Genomic DNA, 26,659 nt, shown 5'->3' on the forward strand with positions numbered 1-26,659 from the left:
TGGCGATCCTCATGGAGAGCCAGATCCCACAGATATGTGCAGGCCTGCACACCAATGCCTTGGCCTTGAGGTCAACGTAGCAGTGGCAAGGCAAAAGGAGGACGAGATGCCTTGAGTCTTCTCTGTTACGTATTCGTTGGTTTGCTGGATATTTTATATATCTGATTTATCTCAGAGCAATGCAGAGATGACGCTAGTTATAATTCAGCAACTGGTTTATTTAGAGTATTTTAAAATACCTCAGCACTTACAAGATTTCAGCACATTGTCTCTACAGATCATAGTATGTGTTTACCAGAACTTTCCAGAATCTAGTTTCAGTTGTAAAACACTTAAACTCCACCCATAGGCTTAAGCAATTAAGCACAATGAACATCAATCAGTGAACAGGCTAATACAATCAAACACAGATCAATTAACCCATTGAACACTACATCTTTTCCTCCTTTAGACTAATGACATTATTTTTGAACTAACGTCTTCTGAACAACAGACCTATATTGACATTAAGAAATTTCTTAGTGTTCAATTTGTCTGTTTTCTTTCAATACAGAAACAGTCTTTGAGATAGGAAGAACTCTTCGATCTGCGACAAATTTACAAAGTTGAGGTTGTGATCCTATGTGATCAACTTGATGAGGCGGATGATCAACATTTCTTGTAGGAAAAGGAAATGTATCCTCATAACCACCATCATCAAAATATCCTGGTCTGTTCGCTATCAAACATCTTGCATTCCACTTGATATTGTCATTTGTTACGACCGAGGTGGGAGGAGTGCACTCTTAATTCAGTCTCCACAGGTCACAATATATATTTTAAATTTTCCCACTTACCGAAACAGTCAATCAGATACTCTATTTTTCCCCAGAATAAAGCACACCAACCAGGTATCTTTAATAAACAACTAAATTATCCGTTTATTATAAACCAAGTATTAACCAATAATGAAGTAAAACATACGCATAAATGGAAATATTAAAGCCCCTTATTTTATCCTAGCCCTCACATACACACTCACATACACAACCGGTTAACCAGGAAAAAAGGGATTTTTGTTTACAGCTGTTACAAAGAAATAGAAGGAATAAAAAAAAACTTAGACCAAAGAGAATGTATGGAAGTCCTTTTTTTTGGCAAGGTGTCCCAAAGGCGAATAGGTGGCTGCCACTAGGTATCTTCCTAGAGCAGTTCTTTCCAGGCAATGTTGATGGTCCCTTTGGGTAGGCATTCAAAGAGATTCAGCGCAGAAGACTTCACACAGATCTTACATCAGGTGTGCAGCAACAAAGGTTTCAGTTCTCACACATTCGATGCAAAATTCTTTCAAAGATGCAAGGTTTCTGCAAACATTCAGGATTTCTTCAAATACAGGAGGCAACAGTACAACTTGATACAGGATTTTGCTTTTCAAGACCAGGGATTCTTCAAAGAGAGAAAGATATCAGCTGTCTGGATTTTCTTCTGTTCTCCTGACAGTTCAATAAGCAAACTCCAACTGTTTTTTTTTAACCAAACCAACTGGCTTTTTTAACAGTTCAAAATGAAACAAAAATCTTTCCTATGACAGCCATAAATCCTAACTTGTCAATAAGCAAATAGCTCTTCAGGTCAAAACACAACCCTCTGCTGCTTTCCAGTAAGATTTGTTTACTGGTCAACCTTCTGTTGATCTTCCTTTTAAGAAAAACACCCAAAGTTTAGCTTCTTCAACATTCCAGCATTCATGAAATCCTTTTCAGTTTTTAAAATATAGATTCTCAAGTCTTAAGAAAAAATGGAAACCTTTGTAACACATCTAACAGATAAGCATTGGTACCTAGCAGCCACTTAATGTGCTTTGGACCTGATACTGATGAAGCAAATTTGTGGTCGTGATTTAGCCATTTGAATCCAATCCAATATCCAACTTTAAATTGTGGTTCCCTTGCGCCTGTACATTTGTCAAAGTATGCATTTCTATCGCTAACACTACGACTAAGCATATCAGCTATTCGGTTGCATGAACCTGCAAGATACTGATGAAGACGACCTGACCATCTGTTGATGTGTAAAGATCGATGACCTGATCCTGACATAGCTTACAATGTAGTCAACACTTGGTGATTGGTGCGGTGAGTGAACTTTCTACTAAAAAAATACATGGGCCAATGTTCACATACATAGATGCAGGCTAGTACTTCCCGCTCTCCAGTAGAATATTTAGTTCAGTTTCTGACAACAGGCGTGACGCATAAGCAATTGGTCGTTCACATCTGTCAGTGGACTGTGAGAGTACAGCTCAATTGCAGTTTCCAAAGCATCTGTTATGACATACGTTTCAGCATGTGGGCTGAAATGCATGAGGACTGGCGGAGATGCTGTCTTTGCCTTCAACGTTTTAAATGCTGTTTGCTGTGTGATTATCCATTTTCATTGGGCATCTTTACACAGTAGCTTCCCAAAAGGCTCTGTGATCTCTGCATACGTAGGAATGAATTTATGATAAAAGTTGGTAGTATTGAGGAACGATGCCAACTCTTTCATGTTAGACAGTATTGGAAGCACATGAAGGGCTTTGACGTTGTCCTGCATAGGCTTTACTCCAGCTGCTGGCATTCTGTACCCTAGAAAGTCAATTTCCAATGCCACAAATGTGCATCATTCCTTGTTGAGCGTCAAATTGTGTTTTGCAAGTCAAGTGAGCACTGCAAATAAGCCCTTCCATGGACAACGACATTATCAAGTAGGTTGAGCATCCCCTCAACAGCCGGCAAGACCGAAGAAACAATTTTCTGGAATGTGCTATGTGCTGAACCTAGGCCATATGGCATTCTGCGTTGCTGAAACACATCATCATGGGTAACAAAAGCTGTAAGATATCAGTTTTGTTCTTCCAGAGGTATCTGAAGATAGCTCTGTCACCTATCAAGCTTTTTGAACACTGTGGAGTCATGAAATGATGCTGACAGTTCTTGGACTGTAGGAAGTGCATACTTGTCTCGTATATGATAGCTTTGTTGACTGCCTTGAGGTCAAAGCAGAGACTAAGTTTGCCATTTTTTTGCCATGACTAGATTTGATATCCATGGCAATGAGTCGATTCGCTCAATGATACCATCTGCTTCCAGTTTTTCATCTCCTGTGCCACTTCGGCATAGATTGCAAATGGCCAGGTCTCAAATTTTGTGAAACTGGTTGAATTGATGTGTCAAGGCGAGGAGCATGACAGTACCCCTTGATCTCCCCGAATCCAGTAATTAAGGAAGGATACTGGCATGTATAACCTGCTTTATCAATCCCATTAATGTGTGCTCTGGTGGAGTCTTGAAGTTTGAATCCAAGCCTATTGAAAAGGCTTACCCCTTAAGGCTTCAGCCTTTTGTTACATAGAAAGTGAACCTGTCTAAGGTGACATTTTTGTAGCATGCTGGAACTGTGATCCTCCCCGTAACTGGAATGATATCTGTTGCAGGAGTGAGAGAGAATTGCGAAAAATACCAATGGTACAGATTGTCACTCAAAATAGATACTTTTGCACCAATGGCGATAAGAAGTAACACTGAGATGCCTGCGATCTTGACTGAGCACTCCTTAAAATGACATGGTGCTTCACTTTTTGTGATGGTATATACATGTTGTACCTCAGTCTTAGGAAGAGACGCCCCCACATGTTGAACCGATGAAGTCTTTTTCTTCGATGACATCTTTGCAAAATGGTTTCACTTTAAGCATGTTACACTTTTTCCCTCGAGCTAGACATGGCATTGTGACTCAATGAGCGTTTCCACAATTGGGGCATGATTTGAATGTAGCTGACTGTGATGGGGCACGTCTTAATTAGGTTGCTGAGGTTCCTTTTCCATAACCCTTGCACTGAAGCTGGTTGGGCAAGCTGTGCCTGTAAAGCTTAGTCTAAGGGTGTACGTGTGTGTAACCTCTTCAAATCTAACATGACAGATTCGATTTGGACTGCCAAGGTTGTGGCTTTTTCCAAGGTTAAATTATCATCCTGCATGAGGAGACGTTCCCAAATTCATGGAATTGAAGTCTTTCCGATTATTTGGTCATGAATTAGGTTGTTGATTAATGTGCCAAAGTTACATGTAGAAGTCAATTGTTGCAATGCTGCCATGTATTGTTTAATGGGCTCACCACGTCCCTGGGATCTCTGGAGGAATGCATTCTTTTGATCATGACACTTTTCTTTGGGCTGAAGTATTTTACGAGGGCACTTACTGCCGTATCAAATGTAGACGTATCTTCTGTGAGCTACTCCGAAACAATGTACAAGTATTGCTTTCTTGCAGATAACTGCTACATTTGGAATGTCCATCTCCGTAGCAAGCAAGTAGGTCTCGAACCCCAAAATCCATCACTCCCAGGACGTGGGAAGATCCCCTGGCAATGAAAGAAATGGTTCTGGAGCTGATAAAGTTAAACTTTGCGCAACCATCCTCGTAGCCAGTTTTGTTATGTATTTGCCAGTTTGCTGGATATTTTATATATCTGATTTATCTCAGAGCAATGCAGTGATGACACTAGTTCCAAGTCAACAACAGCTTTATTTACAGCACTTCAAAATATCACAGCACTTACAAGATTTTAGCACATTGTCTCTACAGAACACAGTCTGTGCTTACCAGAACTTTCCAGCATCTAGTTTCAATTTCAAAACACTTAAGCTCCACCCATAGGTTAAAGCAATTAAGCACAGTGAACATTGATCAGTGAACAGACTAATACAATCGAGCACAGATCAATTAACCCATTGAACATTACATTCTCCAGCTCCTCGCCCTTCTCTGGTGAGCAGGGGGGTTCAAGTGAGGCCTGAAAGGGAAGAGGAGAGGCTGTCTTCCACATCTGGGGCTCCCCTCAGGGCACTTTGAGAGTGGATAACAGCTCCTCAGCCCCTTTACCAGTAAGCCCAGCTCCAGCAGCCGCAACGTCTGAGGAGAGTTCTGAACCTGTGCAGGAAACCCTCAGGCAGCCGGGGCCCTCCAGGCCTCAGGCAGCCAGAGGACGCCCGCCGAAGTCATCGCAGGCCAACGGGCAGACTATTCAGCAGCCTGTCTCCAGCCCAGCTGCTCATGCAGCGGTCACACCGCACAGAAGCACTTGAACACCTATAAAAAAAACTGGACACACTTGGAGTTTCACAAGTGTTTGAAATTTGACATTTGTTTTCTGTTATAAAGTTTATTTGCTTTTGAAGTTGACATTCATTGTGGAAAATGCTTATTCCTCATGTCTTAATTGTGAGATGCTGACCTCACCCTTCTCCCATAGTGGGCTGCCAGTCTAGGCTCAGCCCTCCTTTGGCAAATGCTTCTGATGTGCTAGAGCACATGGGTGATCTAGGCACTAGGCTCGGAAGCCTAATAGAAAGGAGGCGACAGACTAAATACTTTTAGGTAAGTTTTTATTGCTTTCACTCTGAGAGGCAGGCATGGTGGCTGGAAGCAAGCAAGTATGAGACTGTCACTTGCCTCCTGGCTTTCCCTCCATTGGAGGCAGAGTACACCCCACAGGGGTCCACAGAAACAGGGTGTGTGAGACCCATACCAGATAATCCGTCGACCTCCAGAACGCTGCCCTTGCAGAGACAAAGTTGCTCTGTCATCTTTGCCTTTGTTACCCCTCTCGGCTTATGCACTGATGGCTCTCAGTGCCCACCCTTGCTCCCAACCCTCTCACCCAGCTGTATGGCCACCCAACCCTCTCACACAATTGTATGGCCACCTAACCCTCTCACCCAGCTAGATGGCCATCTGACCCTCTCACCTAGCAGTACGGCCACCCATGCCGACCACCTGAGACCAAGCCCACCTGTGCAGACCGCACAGTACTGCAGGCTGACAATGGCTTCCACTCTCCCCTACTCCCATATCCAGTACTGTTCATGGCTGCCTTCCTGTTGCGGCACTAAGGCTTCACTTGGAGATCCAAAGGCACATGAGGGCTACCTGTTGTCCACTTAATTCCAAACCCCCTATGGAATCGTGAACAGTTGAATGCAAATGCATTAAAACAAACATTCAGCAATTCAAATGGCAGTCCTGTCGTGTCGGGGCAGTGACGCTGCCTTGGTGCTTTCCTGTTGCTGAATAAATCTGTCACAACGTCGGATTTCCAGACACATCCATTGCTATTGTCTGGCCCCCGCCCCCACGCATCCATTCCCGCTCCAAACAGCCTCACTAAATTCCACCCTCTATGTGCACTTTCTAGCCTCCCATCTCCCTATAACTTTTAGCAGAAAAATGTGAATGCGAGAGGACATCATGGAGTGAGCTAGCAATGAAGTGAAGTGGAACAGAGTGACAGTAGGGACTTCTAAAATGAAAGTTCCGAAGAAGGGTCACTGACCCAAAACGTTAACTCTGCTTCTCTTTTTCCACAGATGCTGCCAGACCTGCTGAGTGGTTCCAGCATTTCTTGTTTTTACTTCTAAAATGAAAATTAGTCGAGAGTGGAAATTCGATGCAGAGAAGGATGGAGATGTTAAGTAGAGTAGCAGTTATTATTTGCAGTAATATAACCTTTAAATTAGAACAAACTAACTAAATGTAAAAATGACAGCAAAGGAAGGAGTTTCGAACACTAGGTGTTGACTTGGGCAAACACATCTATAGGAAGCAAAACACTTTGCTCAAGCTCAAAATCTTAGAATCACAGAATCACGGAATTGTTACAACACAGGAGGCCATTCAGCCCGTCATGTTTGGGCCAGCTCCCTGAAAGAGCCGTATACCTAGTGCCACTCTTCCACCTTCTTCCCGGTAACTCTGCAATTCCTCCTTTTCAGATAACAATTCAATTCCCTCTTGAATGCTTTGATTGAACCTACCTCCACTACACTCTCAGGCAGTGCATTCCTAATCCTAACCACTTGCTGCGTTAAAAAGCTTTTCCTCACTTTGCTATTACATCGAACATGAGAAGGAGACGGGGACAATCCAGCCCAATGTTTTTTGGAGTATGTGTTTGAGAGGGTGATCTGACCAATGAGAGAAAAAGGTGAGGAAAGATAGGTGAATATCCAAAGGCCAGAGAAAGGCAGGAAGGAAAGGTTAGAGCAGGAGCACACAGAGCAACTTACATTCTTGACACTTTATGAATGTTTTAGCTTTCTGTAGGCTAAATAAGTACTTCAGGCAGGAACATCAAATAAGTATCAATGGCAGCTATAAATATGTATCAGCTCAGGAGGGATGAGGCACTGGGGGGTAGTGGTGCAGGGAGATAAGCAGCACATCTATAAATGCAGTAGTGATAGGGGATTCAATAGTTAGAAGGGTTGACACAATCTTTTGCAGTTCACATCAACAGTACTGGATGCTTTGTTACCTTCCAGGTGCTAAGGTCAGAGACACATTGAATAGACTGGAAAAGACTGTACACGGAAGGGAAAGCAGCCAGTTACTGTAGTCTATGTAGAAGCCAATGACATATGTACAGAAAAGCCTCCTAAATTCCACTTGCAGGATTTAAGAGTAGGAAACAATCTCAGGAGCAGGAGCTGATAGGTGGTAATTTCAGGATTACTTCCTCTTCTATGCGCTGTTAGGGAAGCGAAGGAAAATTAAGGAATCAATATATGACTAAATATGTGGTATTAGGAAGAGGGATTCCACTTTGTTGGGCACTGCCACCAGTTTTGGGTCAGACGGGAAATATTCCACAAGAATAAGCTACATTAGGCTACATTCAAACAGGCAGGTTTCTGATTCACTGTCAAAATGGTTAAATAGGGAAGTGACAAAGTATTTAAACTAGGAATGTGGTGAGGTGGGGGGAGCTGGTTAGGAAAATAAAAACAATCAGGATCAGTTCATTGATAAGGGTTTGAATATACAGCAGAAAGCAAGTTAGCAAAAGGGATATGGAGTAGAGGAATACAATCAGTTGGACTAATTATAAACAGAAAAAAGACTGAAGTAAAGGTCGAAGACAACAGACAAAAAATTATGGGAAAAGTTGTGTTTAAAAATGTTAAAATGAATATATTGCAATGCACAGACTGTGGAAAATAAACTGGGAAAACTGGAATCAATTATTGTACAGGAAGATCTAGATTTAATAACATTCACAGAAATTTGGCAGCAAACTGGGCAAGAATGGAAAATAAACATATCGGGATGTAATAAGCCAGATTTTGCTGTCAGCGGTGAAAGAATGCAGCCAGCCATTCATTACACTTGCATACAGATTTTCTATGGGGCTTTACACAGGAACATACTGTAAATTAGACAGTCAAAATGGCATGGCGTCCTCTACAGGGTATGGCACCTGGATGAACAGGACAAGCAACTATGTATTTCATTAACCAATCAGATTGAAGAATTGTTAATGAACAGCACAGCGTTTGAACCAAGAAGTATCAGTTAGAAAATTTAATCCAATGTCAAATCAGGCACAAAATGTGAACTAAAGAGAGGAAAAGAAAGATGGGATTAGGAGAGAGGGAGATCAAAGAGTCAGGAAGAAAAAGTAAAACATTGTTTTAATTTAAAATCCTTTACTTTTAAAATCTCCAACAATAATTAAAATTTGAAAGAATGAGACTGCACACTTGTAAAAATTAATTTTCAGTGCCAAGAGGTTGTCTGGTGGTAATTAAGACTTATTACTCTGTTAAAATGAACTATACTGGAATTGACAAACTTTTTCTGGCGAGTTTAGTGTGTATCTATCACATAAGTACAACAATTTTATGTTGTTCCAAATGTTTCAATGTGGAGTCTCTCGGTGAGATACTGGTATACCAAAGCTTCTGGACGGGCAAAGCAACTCTGACAGCAACTTTTCTGATTTCTGTGTTTAACTGTGCATATGCGGTTGCCGGAAGTTGCTGTTTGATTTATACTTTAATAATAGTGAGCGTCATTAGCACTAAGAAAGGAAACTGAGTGGCAATATTGGTAAAAAAAAGGGAATGCATGCTGGCATTGGTTTTAAAAAGGGTCATGAAGGAGGAGAGGTAGTTGAAGAGCTGGGGGTCCAGATGGCTGAAGGTGTGGGTACCAATGCTGGGGTGGAGAGAGGCACAATCGGCCAGAGTCAGAGGAATGGAAAGTTCTGAATTTTGGGTGAGTTGCAGTTTTTAGTGTGAGCAGAATGGGAGACCCACCAGAAGAGCATTGGAAGACTGTACTTTGGAGATGAAAAAAACATGGATGAGGGTTTCAGCAATTGGCTTGATGCAGAGGTGGAGATGGGCAATATTACAGAAATGGAAGTAGGCAGTCAGTCTTTCTGGTGGAGAAGTTATGGGGGTTGAATGCTCATCGAGGGAATAATGGTCTGGCTCAACTTGAAAGAGTGTCGGGGAGGTGTGTGGAATCAGTGGAGTTTGCGCAGGGCCAGAATCTCCTCAATATTTAACGGAAGAAAATTGCAGCTCATGCAGGACCGAATGCCAGACAAGCAGTCTGATGCCAAAAAGTTAATGGAAGGGTTGCGAGAGGTAGTCATAAGTACAGTAGATATTATCAGCATAAATGCAGAAGATAACTCCATGGCTTAGAAATTTCTAGAATGGGGCATCGCACAGTGTGCCCTGTTGGTTAGACTTTTATCTTCACCCTTCAGCTCAAAACATTTTTGCCCTGCATTTTGTTGGAAGTGTGGCTTAACAGGACATCTAGGATCTTGTGAACAGTGAGACCAACAGTCTATCTCCTTAATCGACGAGATTTAAGAATTGAGAAAGAAACAGAGGAAAAATGGAGAAAGAAATTGTGAATTAGAGGCCATTTTTGCGACGTTAATGACAAAGTGGTGCAAATTCATCACAGATGCCAATCTTCAGCCAATCCGATTCGCTCTACGTGATATTAAGAAGTGCTGAAGGCACTGGATACTGCAAAGGCGATGGGCCCTGACAACATTCCAGCAATAGTACTGCTGACTTGTGCTCCAAAACTAGCCATGCCCCTAGCCAAGCTGTTCCAGTACAGATACAACGCTGGCATCCAGCCGACAATGTGGAAAATTGTCCAGGTATGCCCTATCCACAGAAAGCAGGACAAATGCAACCCGGCCAATTACTGCCCTATCAGTCTACTCTCGATCATCAGCAAAGTGATGGAAGGGGTCGTTGGCAGTGCTATAAAGCGGCACTTACTCAGTAATAACCTGCTCACTGGTGCTCAGTTGGGCTCCGCCAGGGCCACTGAGCTCCTGACCTCATTACAGCTTTGGTCCAAACATGGACAAAAGAGCAGAACTCCAGAGATGAGGTGAGAATGACTGCCCTTGACATCAAAGCAGCATTTGACCAAGAATGGCATCAAGGAGCCTGAGCAAAACTGCAGTGAATGGGAATTGGGGGAAAACTCTCAGCTGGTTAGAGTCATACCTAGCACAAAGGAAGATGGTTGTAGTTGTTGGAGGTCAATCATCTCAGTCCCAGGACATCACTGCAGGAGTTCTTCAGGATAGTGTGCCAGGCCCAACTATCTTCAGCTGCTTCATCAATGACCTTCCTCCATCATAAGGTCAGAACTGGGGATGTTCGCTGATGATTGCACAATGTTCAGGACCATTCGCAATTCCTCAGATACTGGTGTACCTACAACCCAAGGCTGCAGAGGTTCAAGAAGGCAGCTCACTACCACCTTCTCAAGGGCAATTTGGATGGGTAATAAATGCTGGCCTAGCCAGCGACACACACATCCCACGAGCAAATAAAAAAAATTGTCTAACAATTTGTAACCATTTGCAACTCACAGGTATCCGTCACTAATTACTAGATGCTTTACACACTAATGACCATGTGTACATTAAATACACTGATATTTTGCCAGCAAAATCTGGCTCCATTTCTTCAGATGGTGTTGCCAAGGAGGAGCATGTAAATGACGAAGAGGAGTAGGGACAAGGACAGACCATCGAAGGACTCTGGAGGTAACAGTGTGAGGGCAGAAACAGAATTGATTACCGTAGATGCCCTGGCCATGATGTGATAGTTAACAGTGGAAACAAGCAAGGGCAGTCCCACTAACCTGGACAATAGTGGAGAGGTTTGCTTTTACAATAGTGGAGAGGTATTGCAGGAGGGTGGTGTCCTCAACCGTATCAAAGGCTGCCGTGAGGTCAAGCTGGATGAGGAGGAATAATGCACTGTGGTCATCTTCTTCTTCTTCTTTGGCCTCCTTGTCTCGGGAGACAATGGGTAAGCGCCTGGAGGTGGTCAGTGGTTTCTGGAGCAGCACCTGGAGTGGCTATAAAGGCCAATACTAGAGTGACAGACTCTTCCACAGGTGCTGCAGATAAAATTGGTTGTCAGGGCTGTTTCACAGTTGGCTCTCCCCTTGCGCTTCTGTCTTTTTTCCTGCCAACTGCTAAGTCTCTTCGATTTGCCACACTTTAGCCCCGCCTTTATGGCTGCCCGCCAGCTCTGGCAAATGCTGGCAACTGACTCCCACGACTTGTGATCAATGTCACAGGATTTCATGTCGCGTTTGCAGACGTCTTTAAAGCGGAGACATGGACGGCCGATGGGTCTGATACCAGTGGCGAGCTCGCTGTACAATGTGTCTTTGGGGATCCTACCATCTTCCATGTGGCTCACATGGCCAAGCCATCTCAAGCACCGCTGACTCAGTAAGGTCTATAAGCTGGGGCTGTTGGCCGCCTCGAGGACTTCTGTGTTGGAGATACGGTCCTGCCACCTGATGCCAAGGATTCTCCGGAGGCAGCGAAGATGGAATGAATTGAAACATCGCTCTTGGCTGACATACGTTGTCCAGGCCTCGCTGCCGTAGAGTAATGTACTGAGGACACATGCTTGATACACGCGGACTTTTGTGTTCCGTGTCAGTGCGCCATTTTCCCACACTCTCTTGGCCAGTCTGGACATAGCAGTGGAAGTCTTTCCCATGCGCTTGTTGATTTCTGCATCTAGAGACAGGTTACTGGTGAGAGTTCAGCCGAGGTAGGTGAACTCTTGAACCACTTCCAGAGCGTGGTCGCTGATATTGATGGATGGAGCATTACTGACGTCCTGTCCTATGATGTTCGTTTTCTTGAGGCTGATGGTTAGGTCAAATTCGTTGCACGCAGCCGCAAACCTGTCGATGAGATTCTGCAGACACTCTTCAGTGTGAGATGTTAATGAAGCATCGTCAGCAAAGAGAAGTTCCCTGAAGAGGACTTTCCGTACTTTGGTCTTCGCTCTTAGACGGGCAAGGTTGAACAACCTGCCACCTGATCTTGCGTGGAGGAAAATTACTTCTTCTGAAGACTTGAACGCATGTGAGAGCAGCAGGGAGAAGAAAATCCCAAACAGTGTAGGTGCAAGAACACAGCCCTGTTTCACGCCACTCAGGATAGGAAAGGGGTCTGATGAGGCACCGCTATGCTGAATTGTGCCTTTCATATTGTCATGGAATGAGGTGATGATACTTAGTAGCTTTGGTGGACATCCGATCTTTTCTAGTAGTCTGAAGCGACCACGTCTACTGATGAGGTCAAAGGCTTTGGTAAGGTCATTGAAAGCAACATAGAGGGGCATCTGTTGTTCACGACATTTCTCCTGTAGCTGACGAAGGGAGAATAGCATGTCAATGGTCGATCTCTCTGCTCGAAAGCTACACTATGCCTCAGGGTAGACACGCTCGGCCAGCTTCTGGAGCCTGTTTAAAGCGAATCGAGCAAAGACTTTCCCCACTATGCTGAGCAGGGAGATTCCACGGTAGTTGTTGCAGTCACCGCGGTCATCTTTGTTTTTATAGAGGGTGATGATATTGGCATCGCGCATGTCCTGTGGTACTGCTCCCTCGTCCCAGCACAGGCATAGCAGTTCATAGAGTGCTGAGAGTACAGCAGGCTGAGCACTCTTGATTATTTCAGGTGTAAAGCCGTCCTTCCCAGGGGCTTTTCCGCTGGCTAGAGAATCAATGGCATTACTGAGTTCTGATTTTGTTGGCTGTACGTCCAGCTCATCCATGACTGGCAGAGGCTGGGCTGCATTGAGGGTGGTCTCAGTGACAACATTCTCCCTGGAGTACAGTTCTAGGTAGTGCTCAACCCAGCGGTCCATTTGCTTGCGTTGGTCAGTGATTGTGTCCCCTGATTTAGATTTGAGGGGGGCGATCTTCTTGATGGTTGGCCCAAAAGCTCTCTTAACGCCATCATACATTCCTCTGATGTTTCCGGTGTCTGAGGCCAGCTGAATATGACTGCATAGGTGTTGCCAGTAGTCATTTGCGCAGCACCTGGCTGTTCTTTGTGCAGCGCTTCTGGCTGTTTTAAGTGCTACGGATGTTAACTCGCTGGGGGCTTTCTTGTAGTTCAGCAGTGCAATGCGCTTAGCGGCTATGACAGGTTCCAGCTCTTCAAAGTGAGATTGAAACCAGTCTGCATTCCGCTTCACGCGTTTGCCATCGGTGGTCATAGCTGACTCATAGATGGCTTCTCTGATGTGGGTCCACTTGGTCTCTGCATCCCCTGTGGGAGTGTTTTGAAGGGCTTTTTCAAGTGAATTTAGAAATTTTTGTAACAGCTGTGGATAAGAAATTCTGCTCGTGTTGATGCGCGGGTGGCCCTTCTGCTTGGAATGATGCAACTTCTTTGGTTTGAGTCTAACCTTGCTGCACATCAGGGAGTGGTCGGTGTCGCAGTCCGCACTGTGGAAGCTGCGTGTGGTTTGAACACTGTTTAAAGAGGCTCGCCTTGTGACGATGAGGTCCAGCTGGTGCCAACGACGTGATCTTGGGTGCCTCCAAGAAACCTGGTGACAGGGTTTATTGTGAAAGAACGGGTTGGTGATGCAGAGGTTATGATAGGTACACAACTCAAGCAGTCTCTGTCCATTCTCATTCATCCTTCCAATGCCATAGCGCCCAAGGCAGGAGGGCCATGAGTCATGGTCAGCCCCAACCCTGGCATTAAAGTCCCCCAGCAGGAACAGATGTTCGGTATTGGGGATGCTACTAATGATATTATGGAGTTCCTCGTAGAACTGGTCTTTAGCTTCAGGTGGGGAGCAGAGATGCTGAGTAGGTGTACTGGACCAGAGGTGGTGAGCAGTCGGATGGACAGTATGCGTTTTGAGCCATTTGAAGGTGGCTCTATCATGCTGAGCAAAGAGTTTCTGATGACGAAGCCCACTCCATGCTGTCTTGATTCTTCAGGATCACTACCCTTCCAGTAGAAGGTGTAGTCTTGCTCTCTTAGAGATCCGCTCGCAGGGAGGCGTGTCTCCTGAAGTGCTGCAATGTCCACATTGAGTCTACTGAGCTCGTTGTTAATGATGGCGGTCTTCCGAGAATCGTTGATTTGTGTAAGGTCTTTCGACAAGTCAGGACACATAGTTCTGACGTTCCAGCTTGCAAAACGAAGGGCCGGTACCTTCTTTCCTTTTTTTTATCGTGCTGTTTGGTGCGGTGTTGCAGTCCGCTTTTCGGGCAACGACTCTGAGCTCCAAGCATCCATTGAAGCAGGTGGACTGTTGCGGGACAGAACCTTATTGACCGGGGGCTGCCCGGTTTGAGGCGGGCGGTAGCTGTCCAGTGAGGTGCGATGACCTCTCCCACCGATAAAGGCAACCCATGGCGCCCAATCACTACGCCAATTGAGCTGGACTTATAACCCGTAACTGCTGCCTTCCGTGTTGTTTCGGTCGCAGTGAGGCGACTATGGAGTGAGCTCTCCGTGGCGCATGCCTGGGCGAATGTATGGAGGTTGTGAGTTGCCCAAGCGTCAAAACCCCCCTCTCGGCCTTTCTGGTGGGGTCCAAAGGAGTGCAGAGCACGACGTTTGGCACCGGTATGGCTGCAGGAACTGCCGGAAACATGCCAAAGGTGACACATGACCGCCTACGGGGTTCCGCTCCGGATTTTCTGTTAGGGTTTACTCCCTTAGCCTTGGACTCTCCCGAGACGCCCACAAGACAGTGGGGTTGTTAGGCCCCCCGCTCAGGCATAGGTGGATGCCGGTCGGAGGAGGGGGTGCGAGGGGGAGGGGTAGAGGGAAGGGGGTGTGGGGGGGAGCTGGGAAGGGGGCTGCAGGGGAGTTGGGGGGGTGCGGGGGTAGGGGGGTGCAGGGAAAGGGGCTGCGGGGGGAAGATGGTGCGAGGGGGGAGCTGGGAAGGGGGTGCGAGGGGGGAGCTGGGAAGGGGGTGCAAGGGGGAGGGGGTGGGGGAAGAGGGTGCGAGAGGGGAGCTGGGAGGAGGGAGCAGGGTGGGGGGGGTGGATGGGGGTGCAGGTAATCAAACATTTCATCAGTTCCCACTGTGATCATAGTTGTAAAGTATGCCATTTGTGACTTTGATTGGGGTTGGTTTGGTGCTCTGGCAGGGGTGGAAACCTGATTGGAAAAGTTCAAATAGGGGAAAGATGGGCACAGATTTGGACGTTGGATTAGAAAAGATGTTGGAGATGGGTTGGTAGTTTGCATGGACTCAGGAGCTGAGAGTGATTTCTTTTGAGGAGGGGGCATTTTTGAAAGTGATGGGGACAGTACCTGTAGAGAGGGAACCATTTACAATGTCAGCTAGCATGGGGCCTGGGAAGGCAAGTTGGGTGGTCAGCAGTTTAGTGGGATTGGGAACAAAGGAGTTGGAAGTGGGTCTCATGAACAAGATGAACTTAAAAAGAGCATTGAAGAGAGGCAGGTGAGAAACTAGAACAAGTTTTGACATCTGGGGGCAGGTTTGGCTCAGTGGGAAAGGAGTAAAGAGTGAATCAGCATAGGCAGGCTGAATGGATAGTCTCAATCTTAGTGGAAGTCCATGAGTTCGTTGCACTTGGTGCTGGGGCTGAGGATGAAGTGGGGAGCGGAAAGTAAAGATGGGTTTGAGAGACCTTGAGAGGTGCTAAATGAGATAATCTTTGCTCTCCAGTACGATTATGGAATAGCTGGTGCTTTTGGCCGAGGAAAGCAAAGCCCAACAGCACTTGATGTGATCCAGCCAGATGTAGTGATGGATAGCTAACTAAATGTGCACAAGATACATTCAAGTCTGCATGTCTTGGACTGGAGGGAGTGTAAAATGAACTATACTGGGAAAACAAAGATAGTAAAGAGTAAATGTATTACTGGGGACAAGGGCCATGGAAGTGAAGGAGTGGTTGGAAGGCCAAAGGCTAGGCAGTTGGGCATCTGAATGCACAGCTTTGAGTGACTTGTGGGAGAGTTTTTGTCAGGGATATACACAGAAGGAAGTGGGACTGCAAGAGGGTATGTGGAAGTGGGTGGTGAGAAATACAGAGCAGTGGCCAAAGTTTATCCTGCCTATAATCAAGACCCTGGGAATAGAGAAGCCACATCTGACTGTTTGGTCAAGGAATGGCTGGGAATATGGTTCGGAGAGTTTTTATGGAGGGAGAAGATTAGAGATGAAAGGAGGATGCTAAATTCAAAGGAGAGAAGGCCAGGGGATTTCAGATCGAGATTGAAATCGCTGGGATACAGGAGGAAAGAAGGGAAGATATCTCAGAGAAATTTGGGATGGGGCTTAGAAGAACTATGCAGAAAACAAGGACTTAATGGAGATGAGGGGGTGGATAGATTTGATGATAAGGGCCACACCAGCACTGTAGTGGTTTGGCTGGGGCAGCAGGTGGTGAAACATATAGCTAGGTGGGGAGATTTCAGAACAGGGCACCCTTGAGCAAAGTTTCAGTCAAAGCCATGATGTCAATGCAATTGACCACAACATGGTTATAGGTGACAAGTGCCTTGTTTGCGAGTGGTCGGCGTTTTGGAGTGAAATGCAGAGAGACGCAGTAATTGTTGATCCACTGGCAGAATTCAACCAGACAGTGTTGGGTGGTGTGAGTGGACAAGAAGGCGGTTGGTGAGATTAGTCTTCAGAGAGTGCATTGGGTAGGAAGGAAATTGGGCACTTGCTGCTCTTAAGCAGGTTGGAAATGGTGCAGGATAGAAAACTGGATTAGAAGTTGTTTAGAAGGGAGAAAGAAGAGAGGAGGAATTAAGGGTCGTTTTTCAGAGTTGTTGGAAGTGTCCCATACAGTTCAGATCTCGGGCCACGTCTGGTATAATCAGTAATTTGGATATAGAGCTAGAAGGATGGTGTCAAAATTTTCAGATAATACCAAAATAGTAGGCATATCTAATTATTTAGAACACCGAAAGGAAGATGCAAAAGAATGTCAATAAGATGAGACAGTGGGCTAAAATGTGGTGGCTGGCATTCATTGTCAGTTAGTGTGAGGTAATGCATTTAGGTAAAAGATATAACAAATAATTATACTCTGAATGGATATAGGCACAGTGCTGTGAAAAAGTATTTGAGGGAAACAGGTTTATAGGACATTGGAGGCAACACCTCAGGTTAATCAGACTATTAAACAAAAGCTAAACAAATTCTGGACTTTATTTCAAGTATAGAAACCAACAGGTGATGATGAACCTATATATTCCTTAATAAGATCTCAGTTAGAAAACTGCATACAGTTATGGACTCCACATTATAGGAAGAATTCTGAGGCTTCAGAACAGGTATATAGATTCACTGGATGCTGCCTGGTATGAGGAAATTCAGTTATAAAGACTTGAAAAATCAATTTTTCTGTGACAATAACGCTGATTAAGGGGCGATGTGAAATGTTTAAAATTATGAAGGAATTGGACAGGGTAGACAGGATTAAGGGGTCAAGAATGGCATGCCATAGATATAAGACTAAATGAAATACGACTTAGAAGAGTGGGCAGGAAAGACCTACTTACACAGTGAATTCTGTGGCTAAAGAACTCACTTCCAGGGTTAGTGGTTGAAACAGAAACTATGTCAACATCAACATTTGATCAGATAGATGGAAGAAGGAAAAGGAGTTGAAGGGATATGGGATCAGGGTGCGTCAATGTGATTAGAACAATTTGCTTGTGTTTATTGTAAATGGTGACATGAATGATTGAGCAGAATGACCTGTTTCCATGTTGTAACTTCTATGTATCTATGTTACCAAGGCAGCTGCCTAAGTTGCCTCAATGGTGGCCTGAATCATAGCTATCGGAAGCAGTTCTATGGTTCTGTGAGCTGAAAGTAATTAAAACTATTTGCATTTTTCACTGACATTCTGATATACCAAAAGTAAATGACAGACATAGAATATATGTAGCTGTTAATCATATGAAATGCAATTGCACACAAAAAATGCTGTTATTTACATATTGAGCATTTTATGCTACACTGTATTTATCCTATTAGCAACCGTGGCTTTCCTGCTCAAACCATAGTTAAAATTATAGCTGGGGAACGCTGATGTCGTCCTGTGCATCCCACTAGCTCCTTTCTGCCGGCTCAAGAGAGCATTTAAAATTGAAAATGGGGTTCCATGAGAGACTATTAGGGCTTATTAGGGACTACTAGGGTCAACTGTGTGTGGAGGTGGAGGATGAACAATACAGACTTTGCAAACAGTGAGCAGGAGTCTGAAATATTAGATGAAATTAACATAGTGAGAGAGGAAGTATTAATGGATTTAATATCTTTGAAAGTCGATAAATCCGCAGGCCCAGACAAAATGTATCCTACACTGTTAAGGGAAGCAAGAGAAGAAATAGCAGAGGCTCTGACCATCATTTTTCAATCCTCATTGGCTACTGGTGTGGTGTCAGAGGATGGGAGGACAGCTAATGTTGTAACATGGTTTAAAAAGAGAAGAAAGGATAGACTGAGTATTTACAGGCCAGTCAGCCTAACCTCAGTGGTGGGAAAATTAATGAAAAAAATTCTGAGGGACAGGATAAATCTGCATTTAGAAAGACACGGATTGATCAAAGATGGTCATCAAGGATTTATTAAGGGAAAGTTGTGTCTGACTAACATGGTTGAATTTTTTGAGGAGGTAACAAGGAGGATCGATAAGGGTAGTGCATTTGATATAGTCTATATGGATTTTAGCAAGGCTTTTGATAAGGTACCACATGGCAGATTGGTCACAAGAGTAAAAGCCCATGGGATCAGAGGCAAAGTAGCAAGTTGGATCCAAAGTTGGCTCAAAGACAGGAAGCAAAGGGTAATGGTTGGTGGGTGCTTTTATGACTGGGAGGCTGTTTCCACTGGGGTTCTGCAGGACTCAGTAATAGGTCCCTTTCTTTTTGTGGTATATATCAATGGTTTGGACTTGAATGTAGGGGGTAGGATTAAGAAGTTTGCAGATGATACAAAAATTGACCATGTGGTTAATAATGAAGAAGAAAGCTGTAGATTGCAGAAGGATATCAATGGACTAGTCAGGTGGGCGGAACAGTGGTAAATGGAGTTCAATCTGGAGAAGTGTGAGGTGATGCATTTGGGAAAGGCTAACAAGGCAAGGGAATACACAATAAATGGTAGGATACTGAGAAGTGTAGAGGAACAGTGGAGTGCATGTTCACAGTTCCCAGAGGTGGCTGGACAGGTAGATATGAAGGTGAAGAAGGCACATGGGATACTTGCCTTTATTAGTCAAGGTATAGAATATAAGAGCTGAGAGGTTTTTTCTGGAACTGTACAAAACACTAGTTAGGCCACAGCTGGAGTACTGCATGCAGTTCTGGTCACCACACTATAGGAAAGATGTGATTGCACTAGAGAGGGTACAGAGGAGATTTACAAGGATATTGTCTGGGCTGGAGAATTTTTGTTATGAGGAATGATTGGATAGGCTAGGATTGTTTTCTTTGGAATAGAGGAGACTGAGGCTAGACCTAATTGCAATTATGAGGGGGCTAGATAGAGTGGATAGGAAGGTCCTATTCCCCTTGGTGGAGGGGTCCATAACCAGGGGGCATAGATTTAAGGTAACAGGTAGGATGTTTAGAGAGGATTTGAGCAGAAACCTTTCCACCCAGAGAGTGGTGGAGATCTGGAACTCAGTGCCTGAAAGGGTGGTAGAGGCAGAAACGCTCATAACATTTAAAAAGTATTTGGATGTGCACTTGAGGTACCATAACAGCAAGGGTACAGACCAAGAGCTGGAAAGTGGGATTAGGCTGGATGGTTACTTGACAGCCGGCGCAGACATGATGGGACGAATGGCCTCCTTCCGTGCTGTAAATTTCTATGATTCTATGAGAGATTGGTGGACAAATCACATGGCCCATTTCAACTGTCTGTCCAATTTCCACTTAGTGGGTAAAGCCTAAATTGCCCTCAGTGTTTCAGTGAAACCTAATTAGTCAAATAATCTGCTAATTCACTCAACTGCCAATTGTAATTAATGTACAACAGAATGGAAAGAGCATAGAAATTAAGGAATATGAATAAAGAGCAGTTATAATGTAAAACTTCATAGAAATTCATGTAGTGACAAAACATCTAAATGAAGACCCGCATGGCAGTTAGCAAGTCAAGTAAGTTAAGGATAGTTGTGAAGCACACATATATAGACTCTCTCACTTGTAGTGGACAGGATAAAGAAAAGGACAACAGACAGACAACAGAATGGATTATCTACACCCCACCATTATTCACCAACTGTATCTTCAGGTCCTAGCACACCTAAGTGCCAATGCCCATGAGGAATTGCCTCTGCAGGCTCCAGGTCATCACCGAGTTAGGTGAAGATCTATATATCAATTATAAATTCACCTGTAGTCAACCAGTGTCATAAGGACAGCACTACAAGTTTCAGTCATGGCCAGCTCCTCCCTCAACCATTTTTGTCTTTGGCCACTTCCAAAATATCATTGGGATTTGTCTGCAGGATCATCCAAAGTACTGCCCACAAATATATCAAACATGTGACTGATGTATTTTTTGAGTATGGCCAGCACTTTCATTATCTTTCCCACTTAAAGCAACAACTGCATGATATGACCACCCAATATCAGGTAACAATCTGTGGCATACATATTTTGGCCGTTGGTCAGAAAAATAGTACAGCTAGGTAGTGTTACTTTGGCAGCTTTCTTAGGTACTACTGTCCACTACAGAGGCTGACAACAGGCTAGCCCTTCTCATATCCACCTCAGGCAGCAGGAGCACCATCACTTCCTTCACCATCAAACAATGGTTTGGAGACTGCACTTTCACCACTTAACCAAAGACTCAATTTCCTGCCTCCATGTACATTGTTGTTACTCTTGGTTTCTGCTAGCAACACTTTTTGCCCCATAAAGCCTCTGAATGGTCTGAAAAATTGTTACGGCCACCGGAAAGTTTCCACCAATTTATTCCCCCTATATAGATTATGACTAAAGCCCAATGAAGACAATTACCATTAACGCAATTAGAAATGAACAGTAAAAAATTGCATAAAGCTAGGTCACAAAACAAAGTGTTAAGTTGCGACAAGCTATGGGTCCCTTTTTTGCAGTGAACTCATCAGGACCAATAACAGTAAGTTATGTGCCAATGCTTCAGAAGGTTAGACCATATTAAAATATTTTAGTTTCTTCCATTACTTCATCTGGCGCTGACAATGAAGAATATAGTATAGCTAGCTTAGTTTGATATATATCTCATTCACTACATAGTTAAAGCAAAACAGCTTGAAATTTGAATATATCAGTACAGACATATCAACTCAGCAATTCTATCTGAAGGAGTGAAAATTAGATTTAAAATTCAAGACTTGTAATATTATGCAATCATCGATTTATCATTTAAACGTAACTTTTAAAAGTTCCTGGGGCAACATGCCATTGGACTCCTGTAACTTAGTGAGGCCTCTCCAGATTACTTTGATTCATACCTTGGGTGCTCACAAAATAGAACCTTTTCCTGAAAGCCTGCATACAAGCCTGATGATTGATCAGTCAGCAACAATCCTAATACAAAACAAGTTGGCTTTGTGCCATGACTTAGCTGCTGAGCAGGTTTTCCTATAAAGGTCATCCTCACCTAACGCTGTGCAGCACCTAAATACACACCCACAGGTAAACAGGAAGATGAAAGCAGGAATGCAAGAAACAAAGGTGTTAATCCCTGTGCTGAGTGACAACTCATGAGCAAATTTACAGTGAGTTAAAGTTACCAGACAGCATTTTTATTAGACTATTATAAAACTTAACAGTATACAGAGATTTGGTTGACCATAAAGTAACTGAAATAACATAAAAATGCCTTTAATTGAAGTCTTTAGAAGGGAAATGATATTTAACTAATACTAACAAAGGAATTTAAATGAAACCATGTGCTGCGTCAAAGAACCATTTATTGTTGAACACTGTAACAATAAATTATTCACATTTGTGTCAACATCTTTAGGAAAGTGCCTATTAATAAAATGTTTATCACCAACTTAACTGGATATATTACTAATAAAAGGAACCGTAATTTGTGTACTTACCACACCAGAAGGCAGTGAAGCATAACTTAATATCTTCTTATATTGCTCAAAAGTTAAAAACTGGAAACCAAATCATAAGGATATAATCATTAGTTCAAGAGATTTAACAGATCACCAACTCTCTTTACCTCTTTAACAAATGTCCTGCTTGACTCTTATTCAGTCAAAGACTGAAATGAGCTGTAAGTATAGTAAGTAAAATACACTGAAAGTGAAACCTCTAAGAAAAAATGCCAAGTACTTCACATAATGTCACATTTTCAAAAATAAAAATCCAATATATGGATCAGATATAAAATACAGCTGTGTATTCTTTAGTTACACGATAAAAAGCATTAAAATCAATCACATAGACAGGAACCTGAAGTAAATAAACAAGACCTGATTGCAAGTTTTAATCTAAAAAGGAAGCAATTGCTGAAGTGTCAATATTTAATAGCCACTTTCTAGTAAACAGAATGCAATTAAGCCACTTTTTTCAATTAACATCTTTTAAAAAGAAACGGCACAACTTAAAAACCATCTATTTACATCCTTGACCAACTAGTGATCTTCAGACTATCAGGTACAAAGGTACTTTAGACAGTTAACATAAAAACATAGGTCCCACATTTTCCACCCATAGTCACTGAATAGGCAGAAATTTGTCTCCTCAAGCCCTTTTATTCTATCAGGGCTCTTTCCTCCTATTCCTCTCACTCTATTCTTAGTACTTTTCATATATGTGTATTCCTCAATTCCTCTTCTCAACAAATATTGATTCAGCTGCCTTTAAAGGTGTCAACTGACCTTGAGTCATTAATAAAAGGACTAGTGTGAAGTAGTAGAAGGATTTCACAGTCTGATTAATAGCCTGACAGAGGATATGACGTGACTCATCTCACAGAGTTCATCTGAATTTTATTCATAAATCACAATTTTTTTGTGGAACTCTGCAGTTAAAGAAAGTTGTTGGCATGTGGAACAGAATGGGATTCCACAAGGCAGCGTGCTAGCACCGATCTTGTTCAATATATATGCCGATGACCAATCCATTCATCCTGGTATAAGAAAATTCCTGTATGCAGATGATCTTTTTGTAACGGCTTATAGTGGGACTTGTGAGAGGATCAAAGAAACCCTGAGTGACGCCTTAGCTGGGCTGACGCAATACTATACTAAGAGTGTCTATTGACATCACTGTGTTAGTCAATGATTTGCATAGTGTTAGTCAGTGAGCTGGAGGTGGCGCAGGATATACAGTAAACAGTCCACCTTATGAAATGTAGGGCCAATCCAGTTAAGGCACAGGTCTGTGCATTCCACCGTAAGAACAGGAATTCTATATTGAGTAGTATGGGAAAAGACTTTTTTTAAATTCATTCATGGGATGTGGGCGTCACTGGCCAGGCCAGCATTTATTGCCCATCCCTAATTGCCCTTGAGAAGGTGGTGGTGAGCTGCCTTCTTGAACCGCTGCAGTCCATTTGGGGTAGGTATACCCACAGTGCTGTTAGGAAGGGAGTTCCAGGATTTTGACCCAGCGACAGTGAAGGAACGGCAATATAGTTCCAAGTCAGGATGGTGTGTGACTTGGAGGGGAACTTGCAGGTGGTGGTGTTCCCATGCATTTGCTGCCCTTGTCCTTCTAGTTGGTAGAGGTCGCGGGTTTGGAAGGTGCTGTCTAAGGAGCCTTGGTGCATTGCTGCAGTGCATCTTGTAGATGATACACACTGCTGCCACTGTCCGTCGGTGGTGGAGGGAGTGAATGTTTGTAGATGGGGTGCTAATCAAGCCGGCTGCTTTGTCCTGGATGGTGTCGAGCTTCTTGAGTGTTGTTGGAGCTGCACCCATCCAGGCAAGTGGAGAGTATTCCATCCCACTCCTGACTTGTGCCTTGTAGATGGTGGACAGGTTTTGGGGAGTCAGGAGGTGAGTTACTCGCCTCAGGATTCCTAGCCTCTGACCTGCTCTTGTAGCCACGGTATTTATATGGCTACTCCAGTTCAGTTTCTGCTCAATGGTAGCCCCTAGGATGTTGATCGTGGGCGATTGAGCGATGGTAATGCCGTTGAATGTCAAGGGGAGATTGTTAGATTCTCTCTTGTTTTCAACCCGGTCTACTTTGGTGTGATACTGGATTGCTGTTAGAGTTACAAGGAACACAATAAGACCAAAGCTAAAGTTGGAGCTAGGAATGACATCCTACAAAATCTGATGAACTCCAAGTGGGGTACTGATTCAAACACTATCAAGACTACAGCTCTGGAACTCTGTTTTTCTGCTACTGAATATGTTTGTCTGGAAATAAATTGAACTCAATTTTTAATTCTGCAGCTGTCGCAGTACTGGTTGCTTTAAACCTACCAAGGTGGACAATCTTTACCAATTGTCAGATATTGCAGCTCAAGACACACGATGAACAGCCATAGCCAGAGCTGTAAGGAACAGATAATCTAATGATCCTCACCATTTTTTGTTCCAGCATCATCCTGCTCTAGTAGATAAAGTCAAGATGCAGCTTGCTGCACTCTGTTAATCCTCTCAACTCCAGTGTAAGACAGTGGAAAATTAATGCCTAGTACACAGTTCTAGAATAAGTGACATCATTTGGATATCAAATCCAAGGAGCATCTCCCAGCTGGAGTCTCTGCACTGGAGCCAATCTTCCAACACTCAATCACTTATGCACTGGTACTGGTCATTCAAAACAATAATTCAGTGAACAAGTGGTCAATCTATGGAACAGGTTCCCTCGGGAGACAGTGGAAGCAATTAGCATTGCTTAATTCAAATGCAAGTTAGCTGGATTTCATTCAGAAAATGTTAATTATGACATGATTCACTAATTAAGCCTCATAACATCCGTTGTAATAACATGCGTTGTAATGATTGTAAGCCTGGGTGCATGACTGATCTGTCCACATTGTAGTAAATTAGCATTGGCAGCACCAGCAAAAATTCCTGGTACCCCCAATTCTATAAATTTTTTTCTCATGCAGATAAGAAATAAATCTGTAAATGTTCACCATGAGAACATATTGAAACAGCTACTTTTGGTATTTGCCTCCACGATCCACCTAATTGCTTGGCTATATGACGGATAAATTGCTTATTGTATATTCTGTCCAAACACAAGTACAGCAACACATGACTGGAGTCATATTTTGGACATAATGATGATGGAAAGAAAAGTCGGGGTGTATAACGGGCCATACCACCTATTTCAGACCTCTATCAAAACTGAACGTTCTGCCCAAAGTGACAAGCAAAGTGATTCCAGCTAACATAGGAAGTAAAATGCCAATACTTAGCAATTACCAATAAATAAACACCACCGTAGGGAGACAGCTGGAATTGGGCAACTGGTTATCACCATTGAACTGCCCAGTTCCTTTATACAGGCCCATTCCTTTACTCAAGCACAAGTTCCAGCATTCAATTGTTGATACAAGGGTCTGTGCGTGTGCACAAGTTCATTTTTAACTGAAAATTTAATTAATCAATTCTAGTTAACAATTAGCAATTGAAATTTCAATTTACCATTAGAAAAACATTATTCTAAGTTCCATTGTATTCCAATAGAAAATTCCACCTTTTTTAATATTTGTAAGCCATTTCCCAGTGGTAGAATATAGAGCATTTTTCAGCTGACGAACTAGTCTCACTTTCCATATGTCAATCAGTATGACTTTGCTGATTCAAAATGTTCTTCAATCCCTGGCATATTTGCTTTCCTTCACTTTACAGCTCTGACACACTGAGTGAAAAGCACACTGAAGCAGGAAGGAATATATCATGTTAACAACAAAGGAGGCTAAAGTTTCTTCTAAACCAAAGAAGGTGGGTTCTAATATAAACAAAATTACAAGGTGAAAGGTACAGCAATCTGATCTGCTGTTTTTCAGAAAAATAAATAACTCTTAAAAATAAATCTGTTTCCAACAGCACTAGTTGACTTTTTAATGCTGCACAGTTAGCATTGCAAAAACCTGTTAGATTTAGTGAGCTTAATGTGCAACAACTGTTCAAGTGGAATTAATGCATAATTTATTCGGGGTATCAAATGCTGTATGCGAATAATAAGTCTCTTAGAAATTTGGCTGAAGAAACAGAATTACTTTCAAAGAATATAATAATTGGTTGCAGACATGTGTAGGATTAGTCCAGTATTACCTTGGAAAAATTAGAAGAATGCTAAAGAACTGGTAAATCTGGCCCTGATATTCTCCCCCAACTCACCCCTGACCCCTTGACTGGGCACTGGGGCATGCAGCAAGTGAATCTCCAGGAAAATAGGACAGGTAGCTGGGAACATTCCCACCCACATCACTTGCCTAGTGGAGGCGCACTGCCAGTTTTGCCATCATCCTGAAATTCTGGGCTATATAAAAGGTATGAAAAGCCAGCAAAACCTCTCTTCATTCCCGTTTCCTGATGTTTGCAGC

At 43.3% G+C, this 26,659-nt stretch overlaps 1 protein-coding gene across 3 annotated transcripts in view; it reads right to left on the reverse strand.

The window, feature by feature from the left end:
- slc25a21 (solute carrier family 25 member 21) overlaps positions 1–26,659 on the reverse strand; it is a 743,687-nt gene that overhangs the window by 34,157 nt on the left and 682,871 nt on the right. For all 3 annotated transcript variants that reach the window (XM_068038325.1, XM_068038326.1, XM_068038327.1), the window contains one exon: positions 22,233–22,292. In XM_068038325.1, coding sequence (XP_067894426.1) covers positions 22,233–22,292 — 60 coding nt within the window. The remainder of the gene's footprint in view (positions 1–22,232; positions 22,293–26,659) is intronic.

Source organism: Heterodontus francisci, chromosome 9 (assembly GCF_036365525.1).
Source record: "Heterodontus francisci isolate sHetFra1 chromosome 9, sHetFra1.hap1, whole genome shotgun sequence".
NCBI lineage: Eukaryota > Metazoa > Chordata > Chondrichthyes > Heterodontiformes > Heterodontidae > Heterodontus > Heterodontus francisci.